The sequence below is a fragment of the Tinamus guttatus genome, unplaced genomic scaffold (genome assembly GCF_059628265.1).
Source record: "Tinamus guttatus ecotype Peru unplaced genomic scaffold, ASM5962826v1 Tinamus_guttatus_pri_ptg000356l, whole genome shotgun sequence".
NCBI classification, from domain to species: domain Eukaryota; kingdom Metazoa; phylum Chordata; class Aves; order Tinamiformes; family Tinamidae; genus Tinamus; species Tinamus guttatus.
In genome coordinates, this window is record NW_028288890.1 from 752,694 (window position 1) to 773,123 (window position 20,430).

The 20,430-nt window shown below is 47.6% G+C and overlaps 1 protein-coding gene across 2 annotated transcripts in view; it reads left to right on the plus strand.

Moving 5' to 3' along the window:
- The window catches only part of MYO1C (myosin IC), a 51,609-nt gene that overhangs the window by 7,814 nt on the left and 23,365 nt on the right, over positions 1–20,430 (plus strand). Inside the window, exon 1 of one of the 2 annotated variants that reach the window (XM_088530018.1) lies at positions 15,539–16,839. The exons of the other annotated variant lie outside the window; for it this stretch is intronic. Within the exon in view, the coding sequence (XP_088386144.1) occupies positions 16,822–16,839 (18 nt within the window). The 5' untranslated portion in view covers positions 15,539–16,821. Of the gene's footprint in view, positions 1–15,538; positions 16,840–20,430 lie in introns of those variants that run through there. 2 annotated transcript variants of the gene reach the window in all.

The window sequence follows — 20,430 nt, forward strand, 5'->3', positions numbered from 1 at the left end:
CTATCCAGGTTCATGCCGGTGCTTGGATAGGGGTCATCATGTATCATAACCCTTGGGAGATCTGCATGTTCTGTGCTGGCCGAAGCCTGTGGCAGACATCAGGCTGATCTCGTTTTGCCCCCATGTGGGTCTCTGCAACCTCTTGAAGTAGTGGGTGCACAGGCCTTTTAGCAGAGCTGAAGAAAATTGAAGTTCTGCTTTATGAAATAGTTTAGGGACCTGTGTATATACCTTGGCTGTCTTATTATTCCAGGTAGCACTTAGTTTCAGATGTTAAAATTCTGGTTTCCAGCAGGAAATGTCTTTAAATTACTTGAAATCTTGGTCTGTACGGAGATGCGCTAATGCTGTCTTTGTCATTTAGATATTGGCTAGATATTTTTAAAAATTATCCAAGATTATCTTTTAACATCACCAAGAAAATAAGTCCTGATTTCACTGGAGAAAAGCTGCTCTCAGGATTGCTTATGCAGGGAGTGGAGAAACCAAGCTAGGAACAATTTGAGTAATAGAGAAGGGATAATATGGGCACTTTTATGAGGTATCTTAAAACAGGTGAGTTAATCCCTAAGATGTTAAAAAAACACCTGACTCCATGAGTGATGCGGGCACAATATCTTTTTATGTGATATAATTAAAGAATACATGGTTTGGTTATAGGCCATCTGTGTAGTTGGACAAAACTTAAGGCATTACTCATCTAAAATGTAAACTAACCTGATTTGAGCACTTGTGTCCTGGTACTACAAGGAAATATTAAGGAAAGGAGAGCAAAATAAAGAAGCAACTTGTAGATGAGTTGACTTTCTGGGGACTGTTGTTGTAGAGGGTGGTCACCCTGGAGCCTCTTTGTTGTGCTGGGGAGAGTTACCTGAGCGATGAGCTCTTCTGGCACTTGTGAAGGGAAAATGTTGCAAAAGATGCAAAGTTCTGTGTGTAAAAACAAAGCAAATCAAACAAAAACTTGTGGAGGGAAGGTGAGAGCTTGGTCTTTCTCCCTCAAACTGGAACCTGATTGATCGGTAGCCAAGTGCCTCTTCCTGCTCTGATGGTTGTGTCTATTGGGAACACAGGGGAGCTCTGTCTAATCTTGGGTCTGGAATATGTTTACCTGGAAATTACTGTTATCCAAACAACTTTCTTAGCTCAGATGTCAGAGCAGAGCCTTACGCTGAAGGGAAAATTCCTGAAAGTGGTGAAAAGTGTAGGATGGGAATGTGAACTATGTCCAGGCTGAAGTCCATGGAGCCCAAAAGCTGCACTCGTGACCATCTACTTTGTTTCTAGAGTCTTCAGTTAAGTTGGCTGTTTGTCTTAAAATGCATTTTTGCCTGAAATACGAATTGTCATCCATCAGAAACAGGCAGCTTCTGTGAAACGGTCCCATTGCCCCGTCAGTTGCAAATGGTGAGCTGAAGAAGACGGATGTTGCTGCAGGTCGAGTGCACGTTTCCATGAAAAAATCTTCTCCGAACATTGTAGCAGGGCGTTGCTTTCAGGGGAAACGTTGTGCCAAATCTTGCATTTTGTTTTGGCTCGGTTGTGAGGGTAAATCCTAGTAAAATGGTCTAGAAGTGACTGTCCGCTTGGACCCGGCCGCCTGTTTGGAGCAGTGAGTTTCCCTGGTAGCTTCACTAGCCCCGGGCTGGATTTCTGGAGGGGCTTTTTTAGTCTGTGCTTTCCCTGGCTCCAAACTGAAAGGTCTTAATTGCAAACCACTTATCTGTCGTGAATAGTTAATCAACCCAGATGTGACACAGCGCTTGTCAGAGTAAAAAAATCAATCAGCCAGTGCTCAGCATGGGCTGGATTGAGATTTGCAGGTTGACAGGGAGTTGGAAGGTCCTTTGGGTCAGTCAGCAGCTCTGTGACAAACATGTGCAGTGAGTGTCCCTGTCACCGCCGTCCTCCACGGTCGCAGGCAGAGTCCAGCATCATGAGCCCTCACTTCTCAGGCACGTCCCGAAAAGGGCAGGTCCTTCAGTGTCCTGTTGTGTAGCAGGTCCATGTTGTGGCCAGGGGTGTTTCTGGTGTGACTTATGTCCCCGTGTGCTTGGGGTCAGGTAGTTTTTGCTGTTGGTTCCCTGTTAGTGGAGCACTGTGACTGACACTCCTGTAACCTCTAGCATTGTTCCTGGGCTCGACCTGGAGGCTGCTGCTGCTCCTGGTAATGCACACGCATCAGTTCTCCAGAGTTTTAATCATTTTAATCATTTGGAATCACTTGTCTGTGTAAAGAGTAGGGAAGTAAGCAAGCAGCCAGAGGATCTTCGAGCTTCCTCCGCTTCATTCTGAACTAATTGACGTTTTTTCACGTGTCTGCCCAGAGGGTGTATTCCCCTGATATTTAATGTGTAATTTCATGTCAGTATAAGCCTGTTTATACCAGTGTTGCTGTAGTTCAGCACCCCCTGCCTTCCAGTACTAGCATCTGTTGGACCCCTTGATGAGACAGCTGAAACCAAACTTGGAGAGCACTAATGCAGCTGGGGCAGGAGGAACTGGGGGGACAGACCCCAGCCTTCTGCTGCTGCAGTTCCCTGGAGTCTCAGCGCGTCCGTCACGGTGCAGAGGAGGAGCAGGACAGGACAAGCCGGGCCGGGCTGCAACAAGGTCAGTTTAGGAGAGCTCGGAGCAGCCTGCGGCTGCGCCCTGGCACCTCGGGGACCCTCCGTGCTCTCTCCTCACCCCGGAGGAGTGTCCCCAGTTCCACCCAGCGCGGGAGGCGGCTGGTGCAGCCGCTCTCTGGTTCCGCTGCTGGGTTGGGATCCTGGGAGTCGATGCTCGGGAGAAGTCTGAGGTTGCTGGAAGCCTCCGCAGTGGAGCCGGGGGACTTCTGCGCGCAGCTGTGTGGGCTGGATGGCATTAAAGCTTCCCAGAGCACAGGGAGCCCGGCCAGCTGTTTGGAACAGAAATGATAATTAACTGTTTTCTAAATGATGGCTTTATTAAGCTTTGCGGATAGACCGTCCCAGCTCTGCTTCCTGTAATGGGGATTCCCAAATTCTAATCCTTCTTAGAGCAGTGCCAGACCCTCTGCCCATGGAGGGCTCGCCCTGACGGTGCCCATTGACGTGGTATCAGACCAGGAAGAGCCGCAGGTAATTCCAGGTGCAGGCAGACGGGTACAATCCTGCTTGGACATGGAGGCAGGAGAAAAAGGTGTCCCCACTGCCTCTTGCTGGAGCAGCCGGGACCACAGCGAGGAGCGTGGTCCAAGCAGAGGACACCGGCCGGGCACGATGTCACTTTGCCCTCTCTGGAGCAGGGATCTCTGCCCTTCCCAGGGTGTTGCTGTTCCTGGAAGGAGTAAACATCCTTCTCCTGGAGGGCTTGGGGCTCCGGCAGGGTGTTGTGTGTGGAGCAGCAACACAAGGTCGCGGTTTTGTGCAATCTGAGCGTGACGTGGTGATCGACACAGGCAGAAGGGGGGACGAGAGAGAAGGAATGTGCCTGCCTGCCAGAACCTTTTGTGCGAGGGGTTGGCTCTGGCGAGTGCCCTTGCTGGGCATACGTGCAGGTTAGTGGAGCTCGTGGCTGCTGTTGCTCTCCTCACCAGCAGTGGCACCCAAGTAAACAAAGTTGGGGACACCATCCCACAACAGAAGCTTTCGAGAGGCTGTTTCTAGGTGGAATTGAAGCTTCACGTGATTTCACAGCTTCATTGTAAGGGTAGGAGGCAAACAAAGGTGGTTTTAACAGGAATCCTCAAAGTCCTGTGGTTTACACAGGAGCAGCTTTACACGCAGGTTACTGCCCAGCAGTGGGTTGGCATTTGGAGGAGTGAGGCTCAGCTTCGTAGGGAAGAAGCAACTTCACAGAGCTGCTCCTGGGAGCCATCAGCTGTCCCAGCAGTGCTCCAGAACCTGGAATTTGGAGGCTCGCTGCACAAGTGTGTCCTGCCTTTATGCTGCCTGTCACAGACAGCAGGAATCCAGGGAATCTAAAGGACTGTCTCAAATTCCCGTGCCGGGTGTTCCCCCTTCCACTGCTCCTCTAGGGGCTATATAGAAAGCAGGAAAAGAGGTCAGGCTGGAAATACAAAGGCGAATTGGAGGAATCTGTGAATGCAGAGAGGATAATGCCCCTCGCTCACTGCGTTTTGCCACTCCCACTCCCCTCCCATCGTGGAAAGTCTGATTAAAGCCAGTTCCGTCTGTCTGAACTATACATGCAGGCAAGAATGCCAGATTCCCTTCATTCCAGCCTGCTGACTTCAAGCAGGACTTGCTCTGACAAGCTGGAAATGAGGACTGGCAGCTTGGTGTGCAACTCAAAAGCCTTTATCTCTCTTAGACACTCTTCCTCACATTTCCCACAAAAACTGCTCTGCTGGTAGGAGCTGTTGCATACACAGGATGCCGTCAAGCACTTATGCCTGAAGCTCTGCATTGTGTAATTCTCCTTAGAACAGGCAAGGAAAAGTTAATAGGGCGCCTGGCGCCGGGCCCGTAGCAGAGCTTGTTCTGCCTGCGTTTCAGCCTCGTTAGCTGGGGAGCAGTAGGGAGAGTCAGCTCTGCCTCTTGAGGCTCTTCTTCCCCTACCAGGAGCTGCTCTCTCCCTCAGCCCAGCCTTCATCTCCCACCAATAACACATTTATCTCTATCCTCCAGCTTCCCCAGCAGCCCTGCGCTCCATCACCTCGAACCGAACCGCGCTCCATCCCGAACTGAACTCCCTCCTGGGCGGCTCTCCGCTTCCTCCCCGTTCCACCGCGGCGGGCGAAAGTTCTTTGACTTCCAGGGTCGCTCTGACTCCATCAGCAGCTTCTGCTTTCCTGCCCTTGCCTCCAGGCACTGTTGCTTCACTGCTGCTTCTGTGCGGGGAGGGATGCCAGCTCTGCACACCTGCTGGGTTTGCATATACAACATCCACATACACACACACATATCTTGTATTTTCTAAGCTCTTTGCTTATGCTGCACATGCAGCCTTTCAGCTGGAGCACTTCCACTCTCTGACCTATCTCAGTTGATGATCTCAGTTTTCAGTAGATGCTTTTCTGGAATGAAATGTATTTATGGGACAGAATAGTGGTTCTAGAAGGTCTCTATGTTGCCAAATTCAAGAAGGCCAAGCTCTTTTTTTCATGCTTATTTTGGTTTCAATATGAGTGACTCAGAGAGTGACTACATTTTTTACATATATATAATATTAGCACATGAATTTGGGATATTTTTAAGCTTCACACCATAAATCATGCACCCTGATATAAAAAATATTACTGTGAGTTAATCAAACTTTAGAGTAGTCACAGTGGTTGTGCTGTGACTTCTACTAAAACGGTATCTCTGATGTCATGCTAGTTCCCCAGCAGCAGCTTGCCAGTGTTATTTTAGGTTGTGGAGGGTGTATAACATATATATTTACTAGAAAACACAAGAAGCAATTGCCAGTATCAAATGTCTGCCCAGTACTGAACAGATATTTGATTTTCACAATTGCCAGTCCACAAACTTTTTTTTAGTCTCTTTTATTTGAGGGAGGGCAGTTTTCACAGAGGCTGTGGCCTTGACTTAAGGCCATATAACTAATCCTGTTAAACAGAGAGCGGGTCCCGCTAGTCCCAACTCCAGATCCTCTCCTGATCATGGGAATATGTTTTCTGGACGTTATATGAAAAAGCTTGCAGAAATACAGGCTCTCACTTTCCTCTTACTGGGCTCAATAGTGTGCAAAGAGCACGTTGCTCAGAAGCAGTGACAGGGAGGACGGGGAGGACCGGGACCAGTGTCGTAGCTGAGGATTTTGAAAGCGAAGCTGGCACGAAGCAGCAGCCGTAGCATTTAACCTCTGTGTTTTATTCATCCTGAAGCAAGTGTAATTTAAAGTGGCACCTCTATAATTGATGAAGTGTCTTTTTACCATTTGTTTAATTACCAGTTTCAATGCCTAGAAAGCAGCGGATCAATAATTTACAGTGATGAACTTCCCCGCCTCCCTCTTTTTCCAGTCCAGCCAAGCAAGCGATTGTTTCTTTTGAAGCAAACCTGCAAGTTTTCATGTTTCTCTTTAGCTGCATTTTTAAAAGATTAACCCTTTTTTTCCATCACAGCTGATCTCAGTGAGGCAGAGTTAATCTCGGGCCACGCACACTCTATCAGCCCTCTGTTTTTGCAGGCTACTGTCATTATTGTCGAGCAGCTCAGGTTCATGTTGCTGCATGAGCAAATGATGCTGCCCTGGCAGTATCTGGGAGCTGTTGGAATAGAGAGTTTGAGCAGCGGGACTAAAGCTGCTGCCTGCATTTTGCATACCCGGCTTCCATGCAATTTCTGAATCCCTATCATTCCCCTGGCCGTGTCCTCAATTCTGTGGCTTTATGTGGAAGGGGCTTCCATCTACACACTGGTGTCCTCAAAGCAGAGGGTCGCCTTTCGCTTCTCTGCTTTGCCTTTCCTCATGTTCTCATCATCTGCATTCGCACAACTGGACGTTTCTCCTTTCCCACCTCTGATTCCTAGAGCTGCTGGTCCTCACCTTTCGATGGAGGCCAGAAGGCTGCAAAACAGTTGGGATTTTGGATAATTGTGTGACCTCCATATCCATCACACCAGCTGTTCATACCTGAGTCAAAGGAGCAATGGGAATTCCTTTCCAATCTCTCATTTGAGTCGAAAATCACAGCCAAGAAGAGGAGGTTTTCTTTGGTGTAGTAGTGGTAAAGAGGGAAAGCTGCTGCCTATTTTGTCTGCCTTGGCAAGATTTTTGCAGTTTCTCAGCCACCCAAAGTAGGACCATAGGTAAATCAGAGAGATAAAGAGAGAAGGGCTCTGAACCAGGCCACAGCCGGGGCATGAATGTTTCCACTCGCCGCATAGCCCGTGTTTATCCAGGTGTGGAATAGGCATTCCTGGGAACCACAAAGGAACAGGCCTCTTGGTTGTTCTTTAGGGTGTATTTTGTCTTTGTTTTTGATTAAATCCATGTCCCTGATAAAACAGAAGATCTTGGAAGTGCTGTGAGCAGGGAAGCGTGGTCCTCCTGAGCGCGCAGAGAGCTGGGGCCATCTCTTCTTCAGAGGATACTGCCTTGCAAGCCAGTGACTTTTCTTTTTCCAACAATGCTATTACCTCTGCTTTTGCCATAAAAATGTCCATGTAATAGAGTTTGGAGTCAATAGCAGAGCTCATTCCTGAAATTGCTGGAAAACCTTCATTTGGATCGTTTGGTGAGTGCAAGCTGCAGGGTGCTGGGTGCCAGTGGATGCGGGATGTCATTCTGAAATGATGTCTGTATTTTCCATGTATCCCGACGTGCTTTTGCCAAGACACAGATCATATCTGTAAGTGAGGATATACCTATTTAAGGATAAAAACGGTTGCATTTCACGCAGAATTGAGCATTGCAGGCTCTCTGTGGGATCCCCATGGTACCTCTGCACTGGTCAGAAGGCGATTACCTCAGGCAATACCCTTCATCTGGTGGCTTTTCCTCTCCTTCGCCGAAGCAAGAGAACAGACAGGGGAAAGGGAAGCAGCTCAGACACAAGGCAGCTGCAATATCATCTGGCCACGTGCTCCCCTTGGCTGCCAGGCCTCGGGCTGACACGCGGCCAGGGAGCCCGGCTGTGCTGCCTGTCTACGTTTCTTTGCTTTTGGAAACCGCTCAGGCCGTTGCTTTTAGCGCAATCTGGAATTTCTGCAGATCACTGGTGTTCTTGTTTTGCGTCTGTGATCTAGTTTGGGGTTTTCGACTCTGGTTTTACTTCAGACTAGTGTTGACTGGCTTTCTTGAACTTTTAATAGGGAGCTTTATGCCATCGCAGTAATGAAGAATGCTTTTTTGTGGCCTTACAGAGAAGGGCTTGAAATCAGCTCGGTGCCATATGTGCTCCTGATTGCTTTAATTGAACTTATTTATAGCTTTTCACCATGGCAAAATAGCTGCCTCCCTTAGGCCAGCAATGTTAGTTTGGGACATGAGGAGGAAAACGTGGTGGGAGCACAAATTGTGCCTGTGAACTCTGTGCTCCTAAGTCATCAAATGAAAAGCTACGCAGTTTGTTAGAATATCTGAAGCATTGAATGTGCCCTGCTTCTGGGCTCCCGGAACTTGGCTCCGCTTGAGAGTTTGTAGTTTGCTTGTGGCATTGCTCAGTTTGCATCAAAAGAGAGTCACACCCAGAAGGAAAACAAGAGTGTCATTTCTCCCAGATATCAGCCACTGCTGGTAGCAGAACAAAGTGTCCCAAGAATACTTGAATACTTGCAGATTGATTTTTTTTTCTCTTAAGGAATCCATAGACTTTATTTATTAAAAAAAAAAAAAAAAGAATTTCAGGAAATGTATTCCGTATGGGATCCCCTCATGCATGCTTTTCAGGAAAGTTTTATCCATTTGGCCTTTACTTTTCAAGCTTCCTATGAGCCGGAATGTGCCTGGTATCAGCTAGGGGTGTTCAGGTTGCTGGGTAGCAGAGAGGTTCACGGATGTGATGACAAACTAGAAATTCAGTAATAGCTTCATTCAGACTTTACTGAGCAGAAAAGCGTCAGGTGAAGTAAAAGAAACAAGCTAGTTTGGATGTTTTGGAGGGAGGGATTTCCTTTTTTTAAAGCTATTTATCAGGTGGTCAGGTGTGTGGTCTATTTTAATGCACAGCTGCATTAATGAAAGGTGCCAATTAAAAATGTGGAGGCTGGGGAGACAGCAATTGGGTAGAGCTTTTTTGTTTTCTGTAAAGCTATCCGAGATTGTAGTTAAATCTGTTACTTGGATGTCTCTAAATGACATGTAGTGACGTACTTAACAACACAGTTACTCAGATAATCTTCTCTAAATTTCAGATTTTGTCTGCTAAAGTAAATGAGGGAACTTAAACTTAGCTGTTCTGATGTCAGCAGTTTTAGATGGAGAATTTCTATATTTGCAGAAGAATCTAGCGACTGTATCGGTGACCAATTCCTCAAGAAATTGGGGTAAGTCTCTATGTGTTATGTAACATTAACAGGGACCGTTGATCTCAGCTTCCAAAATCTGGGTGTCATAAATATGATTCTCCTCTGTATAGGGCCAGGACAAAAATCTTATTTCTCTTGGAGCAGATTTTCTGAAACTGAACTCATTTGATTGCCTCCTAAGACATAAATAGAGAAGATAGCAGCATTAGGGCCACGAGTTAGAATTGAGGCTTTGTGCTGATGTGTCATGAGATGCACAAGGAGCTATGTTCCCTAAATGTTTTTTTTCTGAAATTAATTAGTTTTGAGGTACTACTGACCACGAGCAATCCCAGCGCTTGCCATCTCTCTGAGCTGCTTTATAATGGTTATGCAGTGGTCGTTACAGAAAAACAAAGGCATAAAAGTGTTTAATCTAAAATAGTTAGTTGTAGTAGGTTTATCAAAGAATCATAACAATTTTTGTCTTCTAGTTCTGAAAAAAAGAGAGGGGGAATCTGCTTTTACCTCCGCTTGTCTTTCCCTTCTCTATACATTCAGGAATGTGAAATATTTGGGTAAAAATTGAAGGCTAGTGTAAAAGTGCTGGGAAATGAAGACATCGCTAAAGATAAGCCAAATGCCTCACATGGTCCTGGGTGAGAACAGGTAGGTGCACGGACAAGCCGAGCACCCCCTTCTCTGGCCACGTCGCACGGGGACAAGCGCAGGGAGCAGCAGCTGCAGGTGGGTGATGCTGAGCGCGGGGATGTGCAAATCCCCGCCGGGGCCGCGGTGCAGGATTGCGCTCCCGCTGTCAAAACTGTCTTTGCACCTCATCAGCGTTCCCAAACGGAAGCCGAGCTTCTTTTTCCAAGGCTCTTGGCGCAAATTTGCTGTGGCAAACTGAGCGCTTCAGATCAAGGAGGCCTTACCAGCTAATACATTGAAAATCTTGGGTGGATTTGGCCTCGAAGCCCCTTAGGAGCTGGGCAACTCTACAGGAACTGCAGCTGTAGGTGGAAGACAGGTAGGAAGTCGCAGGACTGTGGATACAAAATTATCTGTATGTTCTGTCTCAAAGATCTGAGCCAATAAGGAAAAACAGCCTGGGTGATAAACCCGCCTAGGAACGTGTTAGTGAGCTTATTTCCATGGCAGTTGTGAGACCGTGTCCATGTGGGCTTGTTCAGTGTGCTCAGGGAGCTGAGAGCTCCTGGCTTTATCCAAAGAACAGGCAGCGATGGATAGATTCCCTGCCTGGGAAGCACAGGCAGACAGGGCTCGCTTTTCAGCGGTCTCCAAACTAGGTCCTTGTGAGGCTCTGTGCAGGAGCTCCCTTTCATTTGGATAAGGTGAAGGGAAATGTGTCTTCACCTGGGCTTGCGGGTTTTGCACGTGTTCAGCTGCTAGTAAAAGGGGTGCCCGAGAGCTAGAATCAGAGCTCCGAGCAGGACGAGATGCACGCAGAGGTTTGCCGCCAAAACTGTCCGCCTGCGAGCTGTTAATGCACAAAATTAACGCACACAATCATTAGGAAACGTTGTGCAAATTAACCATCAGCCTCCACATGTGCCCAACATAGTCTGGAATAAAATGAAGAAGAGAGCAAAGGGCAGCCACTGTGTGCAGGGAGGGCAGCAGCGCCAGCCCCGTCGCGCCTTAGGGCACGGCCACGTCTCGTGCCGCCCTGGTGCATCGAGGACGTGCGTTGGCCACGTTATTTTGTAGCTTTAAAAGTCTATTCTGCCCTTTTCCTCCCTTGGAGAAAAGCGGGGGCGGGATAGAGGCCACAGCAGCTCTAATTTGTGCATTTAGTTTCCTATTCTGGGCTGCGGGAGAGAAGAGGCCCCGAGCGCCCGGGAGGCTCTGTGCTGCCGGCTCCGCATGCGCCGCTTCCCGGGAAACCCACGAGCCCCGTCCTGCCAGCTGTGTCCCTCCTCAGCACTCTGCTATACTCTTCTTCACCAGACTGCAAACAGTTTAGTGCTGATGTGGCCTTATATAGTAATTTCCTATTATTAGAAACATTTCCTTGGGATCTTGTTCGGGGAGTAGCAAAGGGAAATCCTGTTTCCTTCGTCTAACATGGGGGGAAAGCAGCACTGCTCACTCTTTCTTATCTAGCATCCGTGGGACAAGAAGTTTTTGTTATGATGTGCTTGCGCCAATCTCAGTTTCTTCTCTAACATGAAGCCTCTTTCCAGAAATGCAGGGAGAATCTTGAAGGAATAGGAGCTCTCGGTCACCAGCCTGAGCTGCAAACACCGTCTGCAGCCTCTGAGTTTTGCCGTCTCTTTCTCAGCCATGTTCCTCTCTCAAAATGACTCTTCCCAATGCTTCGGAAAACTGAGTCTCCTTTCCATGTTGCCCTGGGTGGAAAAATACTAGAAAGGTTTCACCTGGTTCTGCCAGCATTTGGCTATCCACAGAAAGCTAGTGCCTGTGTTAAGAGAAACAGTTTTATGTTAAGGAGGGAGAAATTTGTTGTTTTTGTGCACTGCGGGAACATGTTTTTAGAGGAGAGAGCGCTCACTGAAAGCGCTGAGATTTGCACAGGCTTCGGACACTTAATTTTTCCTGTGAAAACATTTTTTCCCCTTAAAAGGAAGCTGTAGGTCCTGCCACTGGGAGGGACTGTTTAGAAAGTCAGTAGTGAGGAATGTGCATCAGCTGAGCGGAGCCGCGTTCGTGCGGCGGCCTCGGCAGGGGAGCTGCTTAAAATGATCCTATCAAAGCAGCCACGGGGCAGCATCAGTGCTCGTCCTCCAGCTCCTCGGTATCAAAGCCAGTGGAGCAGTTAGGGCTGGAATTGGAGCGGACTTGGGAATGCTGGTCCCGCAAAGCCGCCGACGGAGCCGTTGGTACCCGCGGCAGCCGTCGCATTAGGGGCATCTGGTCCTTATAAAGCGGGACCTGCTTCTGCTGGCGGCTGTCAAAGCCAGTCACCCGTTGCTGTTCCGTGGATGCGGCAGAGAGCAGCAACGAGGGAAAAATAATTGTAATTTGCTGGATTAACCCAGTTTCTGTTTTCACTCACGTCACAGACGCAAAACGATTGTGTTTGTGCGCGAGCCGTGGCTAAGCACGAGTGCTGCATGTGTGGGTTTTAATCCACAGTCGTTCAAACACATCTATTGGAAATATCCAAATAGTGAGTGGCGCTTAGGAGGAAGTGTAGGAAGCCCAAGGAGATGTTTATGTCTCCCCGAATTCGCTGTAGCCTTCAATTTTTTTGGTAATATCCTCACTTATTGTGAAAGACTGAGCTTGGGGAGAAGAGACATTTAGTGTTCTCTCTGGAAAGGACTTTCTTGAAACACACAAAATTAGTATTGACAGTTTTAGGCATTACAAAGTATAAATTAGAATCTGAAATAATAATTTAAATATTTCTTGTGTGTTTTCTGGTTTTTGGAACCTTTTGGCCACACCCTATCGTGTTCTCAAGTTTCTATGCAAACACTTCCACAGAGAACCCAAGGATTCTGAGAACTAGTGATGTCATGATATTTGCAGTGAAATTAAGGAATTTACAACCTGGAGAAACCTTTCTTTGTGAATATAATAGACTTTTGATTTCAACCTTTCAGGTCTGCGTTTTCATAAGTGACCAGGAATGCTGTGTCCCCTGGGACTGATGCCCTAAGCACAGGCTGCTCTTGCTTAGCTCCTTGCTGGGGGACCAGGGGATGCATCAATAAAAAAAAGAAAACAAAAAAAGGGGTTAAAACCAGACAAATGTTAACAAAGATGATGGCACGAGGAAGAGATTTGGCCTGGTTTCTGAGCCTGTTCCACTATTTAATGTTGCTTCCTTGTCAAGGCATTGATTTATTTAGTTAACCATGTTTGCTGGATCGTTCTTCTGCTCAGTGTAAGATATCCATACCATAAGCACTTGGCAGGCTGAAGAAATTAGTATTTTTGGTTAAAACTTCCCTCTGACCTGTAAGAGGGAGTCTCTCAAATTCCTAGCCTGTTCAGGGTGGTTTGTTTCCCATGATATCTTTGCCAAGTTCTTTCTAATTATGGAAAGTATGTTATTTTGCAGTTCTTTTGCAAGGCAGACATAATGAATATTTTTAAAATCCAGGAAAAAAAAATGCAAGCATCGATCGAAGAACTTCACCTCTTTTGCTTTTGGAATCGTGTAGCTGTGAACCACGGTGACTTTGGCATATGCTGTACCCCAAGCAGCATCTCTTACCTCCCGATTAACATTTTCAGTGCAGCTTTGGGGACCGCGAGGCCGTTTTCGCGGGCCGGGCTCCGTTTCTCAGCAGAGCCGGTGCTCACGGGTGCAGCCTGGCGAGCCCGGCGCAGCAGGGCTGACAGGAAAGGTTTCCAGTGCTGTAGCTTTGAATGCAAAATTGTATGCAGGGAATCAGCTGCTTATCAGCAACGAGCAGAGCAGTCCCAGAGCTCTAATCCAAGGCTTATATGAGTCACTCCTAACTGGCGAAGCCTGGAAAACCTGATTCATGGCTGTGTGTGTAGTGCTGGGAGCAGGGAGACAGCCCGAGCCTGCCCCGCTTAGCGCTGGGCTCTGCGTTGCTGCAAAGCAGGAACGTGGCTTTATCACCTTAACAGTGCAGGATCGAGAATCTTAAATGAAAATGCTGTCATCCACCTCTGCTTTCTGCCAGCTATTCTCTTAATTTAGGCTAAGCCACAGGCAGGCTTGTTTTCCTGGCCAACAGGAGTTGGGCAGCAGTTTCGTTAAAAAAAAATGTTTTTGAGTAAAGGTTTTGATTAAAGAATAAATGAAAGGTTTCTGTGCCTGCAAGAGCCGCAGGAAATGTGTGAAAATGCACTCCTGAAAATTGGCTTCTTGTGTGTTCCCGTAGTGCAGATTGCAGCGGTGGGATGTGCTCCGAGGCTGTCAGGAAGCCGCCACTATGGGAAAGGTGAAGCTGTCAGCGTGGAGATGAACCCTGCGCTGATGCATAATTTAAAAACGTAACCTGAATTACTACGTTGACCTCTGCGGTGTCTGGCTGCAACCAGGGTGATCTGGGGAGCGATAGCGCAGGGCTGGAGTTTTCCTCCTGGCTCGGGCCTTGCTGCAGGGATTCAGGGGCGGTTGGCAAGGCTCCCTTTGGGAAATGCACCGGAGGTTCCCCATAATCTTCCCGGTGAGCGGGGCCTCCGAGTATCGTTTGCTCATTTCAAGGCTGTAGAGCAGCCCCCTGTTAAACCCACCTCTGAATCGTGTCCTCAGGCTGCTGCCTTTAATAATTCACACTGCTCGTCAGCCACGCAATGATGAGAGGCGAAGGGGACCCCGTCGCCCATTGAAGTCGCGCAGGGACTATGAATAATTTCTCCAACCTGGAAGATCTAATTAGGGCAGAGGAGCGACTGGCACCGTGGCTCTTCACAAGCGGTGTGCAGGCTTCCACACAAATCCTTGGAAGCACTGGCATCTTCTTCCCATGACGAATGACATGCTCCCTGTCCGAGATCCATGTCGGGGCCTGGGGTCACAACTCATTAGAGGAGAGCGCTGACCCCGACGTGGTCTGCTCCGTTTCTTGGGTTTAAATAGTCACCCATCAGAGCAGTAGTCATGCACAGTCTTCACTTGCTTTAATGCTTTTTGCTTTAAATCTTTTTGTTTTATAGCTTATTGTAATAGGATTTTGAGTATTGATGAAGGGGAAAAAAAGCTGCTTCAAGCAGAGCTGACTCCAGCTGGTGCCAGCAGTGGTGAAAGCCTTGGGAATACTTTCAGGGCATGGCTTGTCAACAGTTGGAAGGACTCATGTCTTGGGACAACTGGGTGATGATTGCCACGTGTGACCACTTTAAATGGATTCCAACACAGGAGATGGTTGTAATGTCGGTTTGGGGCAGATGTGTGTAGAGTTGGCCTTATCCTGAAGGACAGGGATGCTACCTGGGCTCCTGCAGTGGTGTCTGGGACTAACCAAGGAGCCTTTCAGAGAAAGGGAGCTGGTTTAGCTCTGCCTTCTTCATCTCCCTGTGGTCATGTAGAACCCTTAGGGGGAGAAAAATAAAAAGGAGAAAGAAAAAGGCAGCAGCAGCCTCTGAAAAGGCTACCTGGGGAGGAAAGGGTGTTAGTCGGTTTGCCACCTCTGCTCAGCTGCACGTGGCAATGAGCCAGCAACATTAGTTAACATTCAGTGTGACAGTGACTCCAGTGTCATACCTAGGGTGCAGAAGTGTTTGAGCAGATGCAAAGGTCAGCAGCAGTCTCTTTTTGAAGAGGATGCACTGAAGGAAAGATTATATTCCCCTTAATTTTGAAGATTATATTCCCGTTAATTTTGGTAAAGCTCTCATGGATAAGTAGGAGTTGAGGCTGAATCAGGTTCTAGTTTACTCAGCGCAATAGGAGCTGGAAGCATTTAGAGCAAGTGACCTCCAAACAGAGGGTGGTATAAAGAAGAAACGTGGAGCAGACTGTTATTCATGTGAGGAGAGAAACCCATCCTCTTCATTAGCTGCTACGTGTCACTGCAAGCGGATGACTAACTCTTTAGTCACCAGTGCTTGGAAATGGAAGCTCATGTGGTTCGGGGCAGAGCTCGTCTCCTCCAAGGTCTGTCCCAGCCCCAGTGCCCTTGACGGTGCTTTGCAGGCTGCTCCGTGGCCTGAAACTCCTGCAAGCTGCTGAACATTGGCCGGGCCTGGGTGATGCAGCTTAGACCACTGAGATGGTCTCGTGTGTAGCTTAGACTGCTGAGAGCAAAATCATTAAGAGACTCAGGGAATAATCCAGGTTGGAAGGGACCTCTGCTTCAACCCCACTTCAAAGCAGGGCCAACGTAGCTCAGGTAGCTCAGGCCTTGCCTGGTCTGGTTGGGAGAATCTGCAAGGATGAAGTTTCCCAACGCCTGGGGCCCCTGTTCCAGTATTTGACTGTCCTCATTGTGGAAAAAAAAAAAAAAAAAGATTTCCTAATATCCCACTGGAATTTCCCTCAGTTGGGCTTGTGTGCTTTACCACCCATCTTTCACTTTCCACCTAGTGCTTGCAAAAGCTACACATGCATTTTGATTTTTCTCAAAATACTCCTATCCCTGGAGATTGGTGGTTTTTCCCATTCTTAATGTAGCTAAGGCCAGTATTTTTTTTAAAGTGGGACCAAACCCGTGCTTGCCTCTGGGAAAGCTAAATTTTCCAAGGCCTGGAGGCTAAGACAACAGTTTCTTGACTGTATCCTATAGGGAAGGGTCTTGCATTCCCTGGCATCAGAGTGTGGCTTGTTCTGTGACAGTGACCCCGGGGACCTCCATACGGAGGGGATGTTTTGAGCATGGAGATCCCAAAACATTTCAGTTCCACGAACTCCCTGCACAGACAGACACGACCAGCTGCTTCCTCTGCCTGGAGACTCTTTGTGGTCCTTTGGATTTGCAGGAAGAACCATCGCAGGCCCCGCGTGGGCACGGGGGATTTTGCTGCGGTTGGGGTGAATTTCCAGTGGTTTGGGGAGCCCGCTGGATCCTGCTGCGCGCAGAGAACTGTTTTAGTGCAAAAAAGAAAAAAAAAATTAAAAAGCCATAATGGAGCATATGGCTTCCTGTCCTTTTTGCTGTGGCTTTGCATGTTAGGCTGCGCACCGAGTTTTCCAGCGGCTCTGATTGCTTCTCTTTCCGTTTTCCCCTGCCGTCGGGGACTCCGGCTGAGGACAGCTGTGCCGGGACTGCCTCTCCTGCGGCCGGCTCTCCCCTCTGGAAGGGGAGGAGAGCTCCGCTCCCTGCCTCGGAAACCGCCCTCCCCGGGATGCTCCAGTAAGAGCTGGGCAGGAGGGAGGGAGTTCTGACTGCGCTGAAAATGCCATAAAAAAAAAGAAAAAGGGAAAAAAAAAGCAACTGACAGAAGAGAGAAGTTGTCCTCAGATTCCTGCTTTATGCAGCAGCCTGAACTGAGTCTCTGAAAGCGCTGGGGGAGCTGGAAGGAGGCAGAAATGAAGTTCAGAGCCGCGGTAAGACTTATTTAACACTCTTGGTGTTTTCCCCGTTTTCAGAGGTGGATCTAGGGCAAGAGGAAGGAGCGAAGTTTCCACGGCTTCAGCAGGAAGCTGAGATGTTTGCGCTTGTTTCGCGAAAGACCCCTTAGCTGGAAAGTTATGTGAAAATGGTTGAAATGGGGAGGAGAGAAAACTGGGGGGGATGTTTTGAGGTGGAAGCCAAGGTGGGAGCTGAGAAAGTGGGAAGAGATGGGGGTAGCTGTGGGCTGCACTGGGGAAGAAGAAAGGGTGGAGCATTTGCTTGGGCACCAGCATGTGAATGTGTCATCCTGGTGTGGGCACTGGGGCTGTTTTTTCTGTGACTACCACCCTGGGGAATGGCAGGAAATACCTGCTTAAGGACTCACTGCCACTCTGTTCCCTCCAGGTCTATTTACTTTAGCAAAACTTTGTCTGCCTGTTAGCAGCAGCCAAAAAGCCTGGGTTGATGTCCAGCAGTGCAGGAGAACAACTGTGAGCTTAGAAAAATGAATATGTGGTGAAAGCCCGAGGAGACAAGGGTTGTTACCCAAAAAAGACAGATGAATAAGAGGAGACAAAAGGATATATGCAGTAGTGCTACGGAACAGACCAGGAGCTCCTGGTTTTGTGTTGTAACATGAGAAGGGAGATACTCAATTAAGTTAAAAGTTGTCTAATGGATGCAAAGATTCTTTCTGTACAATGTGCAATTGGGGCACAGGATTTATGGGCACTGAGAGTTGCTGAGGTCAGGAAGAAGGCGGCTTTACCTAGTAAAGTTGCCAAATTTAGGAAGAGAAAGACAGAAAACATCACGTCCCCAGGATTCAGCAGTTCCCTCTGTTGAAGGAGAGTCAGTGTGGGGCCAGAGCATCCCATACCTGCTTAATCTGCAGCTTCTTGCACTTTTTTTTTTTTTCCTGAAAAGTCAAATATTGGCCACTGTCTGAGACAGAACGTTGGTCAGGCTGGGCCCAAGTGAAGGGGCAAGGACAGAGCTTTGGGAAGACCTGCTAATTCCTGCTCGCAGCTGGGCATGGGCAGCTGGAGCGCGTGTGCTCCAGAGGGCTGGCTTTGAATTTCTCTCGGGTGCTTTTAGGTGTGATATATGTGACACACACGAGTGCAACAAGCAGTGACGCTGGCCAGGGTGCCGCGCGGGCCCAGGTGACACCGCAGCGTGTCCCATAATCAACAGCATCTTGTAACGAGCAGCACAGCTTGCACCACCTGGTCAGGAACCGAATCAGCAGCTCCCTGAACACAGACATTTCAGCACGTTTGCTCCTCTAGCCTTGTTGATCTTTCTGGTTTGCCCAGTTCATTTTTTTACTGCTATTTTATATTTAGCTTGTTGATTGAAATATCAACATCCTCTCTTAGCAGTAAACAGTTTTGCTGTCCTTTAGGTCACTTTTTAAAACTTTTTTTTTCTTCTTGCTGCTACCTGCTTGTTCTATTTTCCTAACTTAAAAAGCGAACACTGAGGTTAAGAAAATAAAATTAGCTCTAAGCATTAACCAAATAGTGTTATCTGCTTGCCGTGTAAATCACTATGGCCTTCCTGTGGTTTCTGATCTGTCATTATTTGCATTTCTAACGTACCTGTGGCCTCCTTAGATAGGATTCCTACTGTTCTAAAAATAGTAAGTGTCAAAAACCATCGGTTAATATACTAAGAGTAATAATTAACTGCAGCATCATCCACATCCCACATTATTATTTTTCGAAAGATTAAATTTTTGTTTCCGCAGTTTTAACTTCTCATGACCTACATACATTTAATAGATCCTTAAATTGCCTGTGCAATGTGATTACATTGCTCTGATTTCCCAGTCTGCTTTGCATTTTGGGGAGGGAGATTAAATGATTTTGTAGCTTGAAAAGTAAGAGAGACAGAATTTCAATTTAGAGGCAGTTTGCTGCTAGGGACGTAACAAATCTCTGTGAGGGCAAAATAAGCTTGTTTCCCCCAGATATTTACTTATTCTATGTTTTAATGCCAGTTTGTACTGAAAATATGGAAGCGTTCAAAATAAATAGCTTAAAGGAATTAGTCAAGGGAGTGGCATTTCTTCTCATTCTATTTTTTTGGAATAGTGTGTTCTGCAGTTAAATGCATTCAACATGTGTCTTAGGAGGGAAGTATCAGAGAGGCAGAACCAAGTTCTGAGCACGGGCAGGCGCTCCCTGGCTCCAGACATTCCTTTGCTGGCGATGTATTGCTCTAAAAGAAGCAAGAATAAAAAATGATTCTGCTATAAATGGTCCCTGAGTGGCAGCTGCTGACATGGTAACTTTTTTTTTTGTAAGTTAAAGTTATTTCCTTTAGCTCTGATAGTCTGTGTCCTCAGGTTTGGATCTCCTTCAGGCTGAAAAGCCTGGTTCTCCGCTTAAAGACCTTACCTGCTTTATGGGAAATCTGGTGCTAACTCTTCATTGGACTGACATAATTCAAAGCAAAACCAAACAGTTCATCTTATTTCATTTTTCATTAAACCAGCCCAGCGAATGATACGTGTGTCATATAACTACTCCTCTGAGCTGAGCTGGCTTCAGCAAAGGGCATGGGCAAGGGGATTTTTACACGCAACATGGAGCTGGCTCTTCAGAAGCCTCTTTCCAACCCAGATAATGTTGGTAACGTGGGGTTTGCTGTGTCCCACACATGGAGCCGCTTCAGTAGGGCCAAGGGAGGACCTCGAGCAACTGCACTTCCCTGGCAGGGGATCATTGACAGGCAGCAAGTGCTGGACCGAGCTCCCTTCGCTCTGGTCCATCTTATTTGTTTTCATTATTGCTTTGTTAATGCCAAAGGAATTGAGAATTCCTCCATTCTGCACCTCGGGAACTGAGGATCTGGGCAAAATAGCTGATTTTGTCTCCTCCACTGTCCAACCCTTGCCACGTCCAAGCCCTTTCCCGGGCTGTAGAGTGCAGTATATTTTTTCTTTTCTTTCTTTCATATTTTTTTCTTTCCTGCCACTCTAAAATGACCAGATATCCTGAAAAATGTCATACTACCCAGGAGACAAATGCATCTTAGCTGCCACCTCCCCACAAGAAGTTTGTTCTTGCTTTGGGCTTGTTATTGTCTCCAGAATCTAATCTGAATTTCGCTTCCCATTCGCGTTTGGTTCTTGCCTGTTTTTCCGTTCCCGGCTTTGTCACTATTTCTGAAACCCTCAGATCAATCATCTTCCATCCGATACCAAGATAAAGATGCCTGACGTCTCATACGGCATCAGCTTCCTGCCCTGATTTTAGTGCAGATCTCCTAGTCTTTTGAATAGACAGTAGCTAATTTGTGATAACGCTGCAGCGGGGGAGAATATTAAAGCAGGCGTTTTAGGTGGAGAAGCAGAAATGTCCTTTACGTGGCGAGACTTCTTTCCAAATGGGATGGTTGGAAAGCTTCCCCGCTCCGTATGAGCTAGTTCCCTTGGAGGGCTGGGGGTAATTCTCGTGCATCCCCATGGATGCTCCAGTTGGAGCAAGGGCTGCCCGAGCTGCCGGGTGGTATCGGCACCGGTGACACCCTCGGGGAAGATCGCGGCCAGGAAATGTTGTTCCTGGCCTACTGGG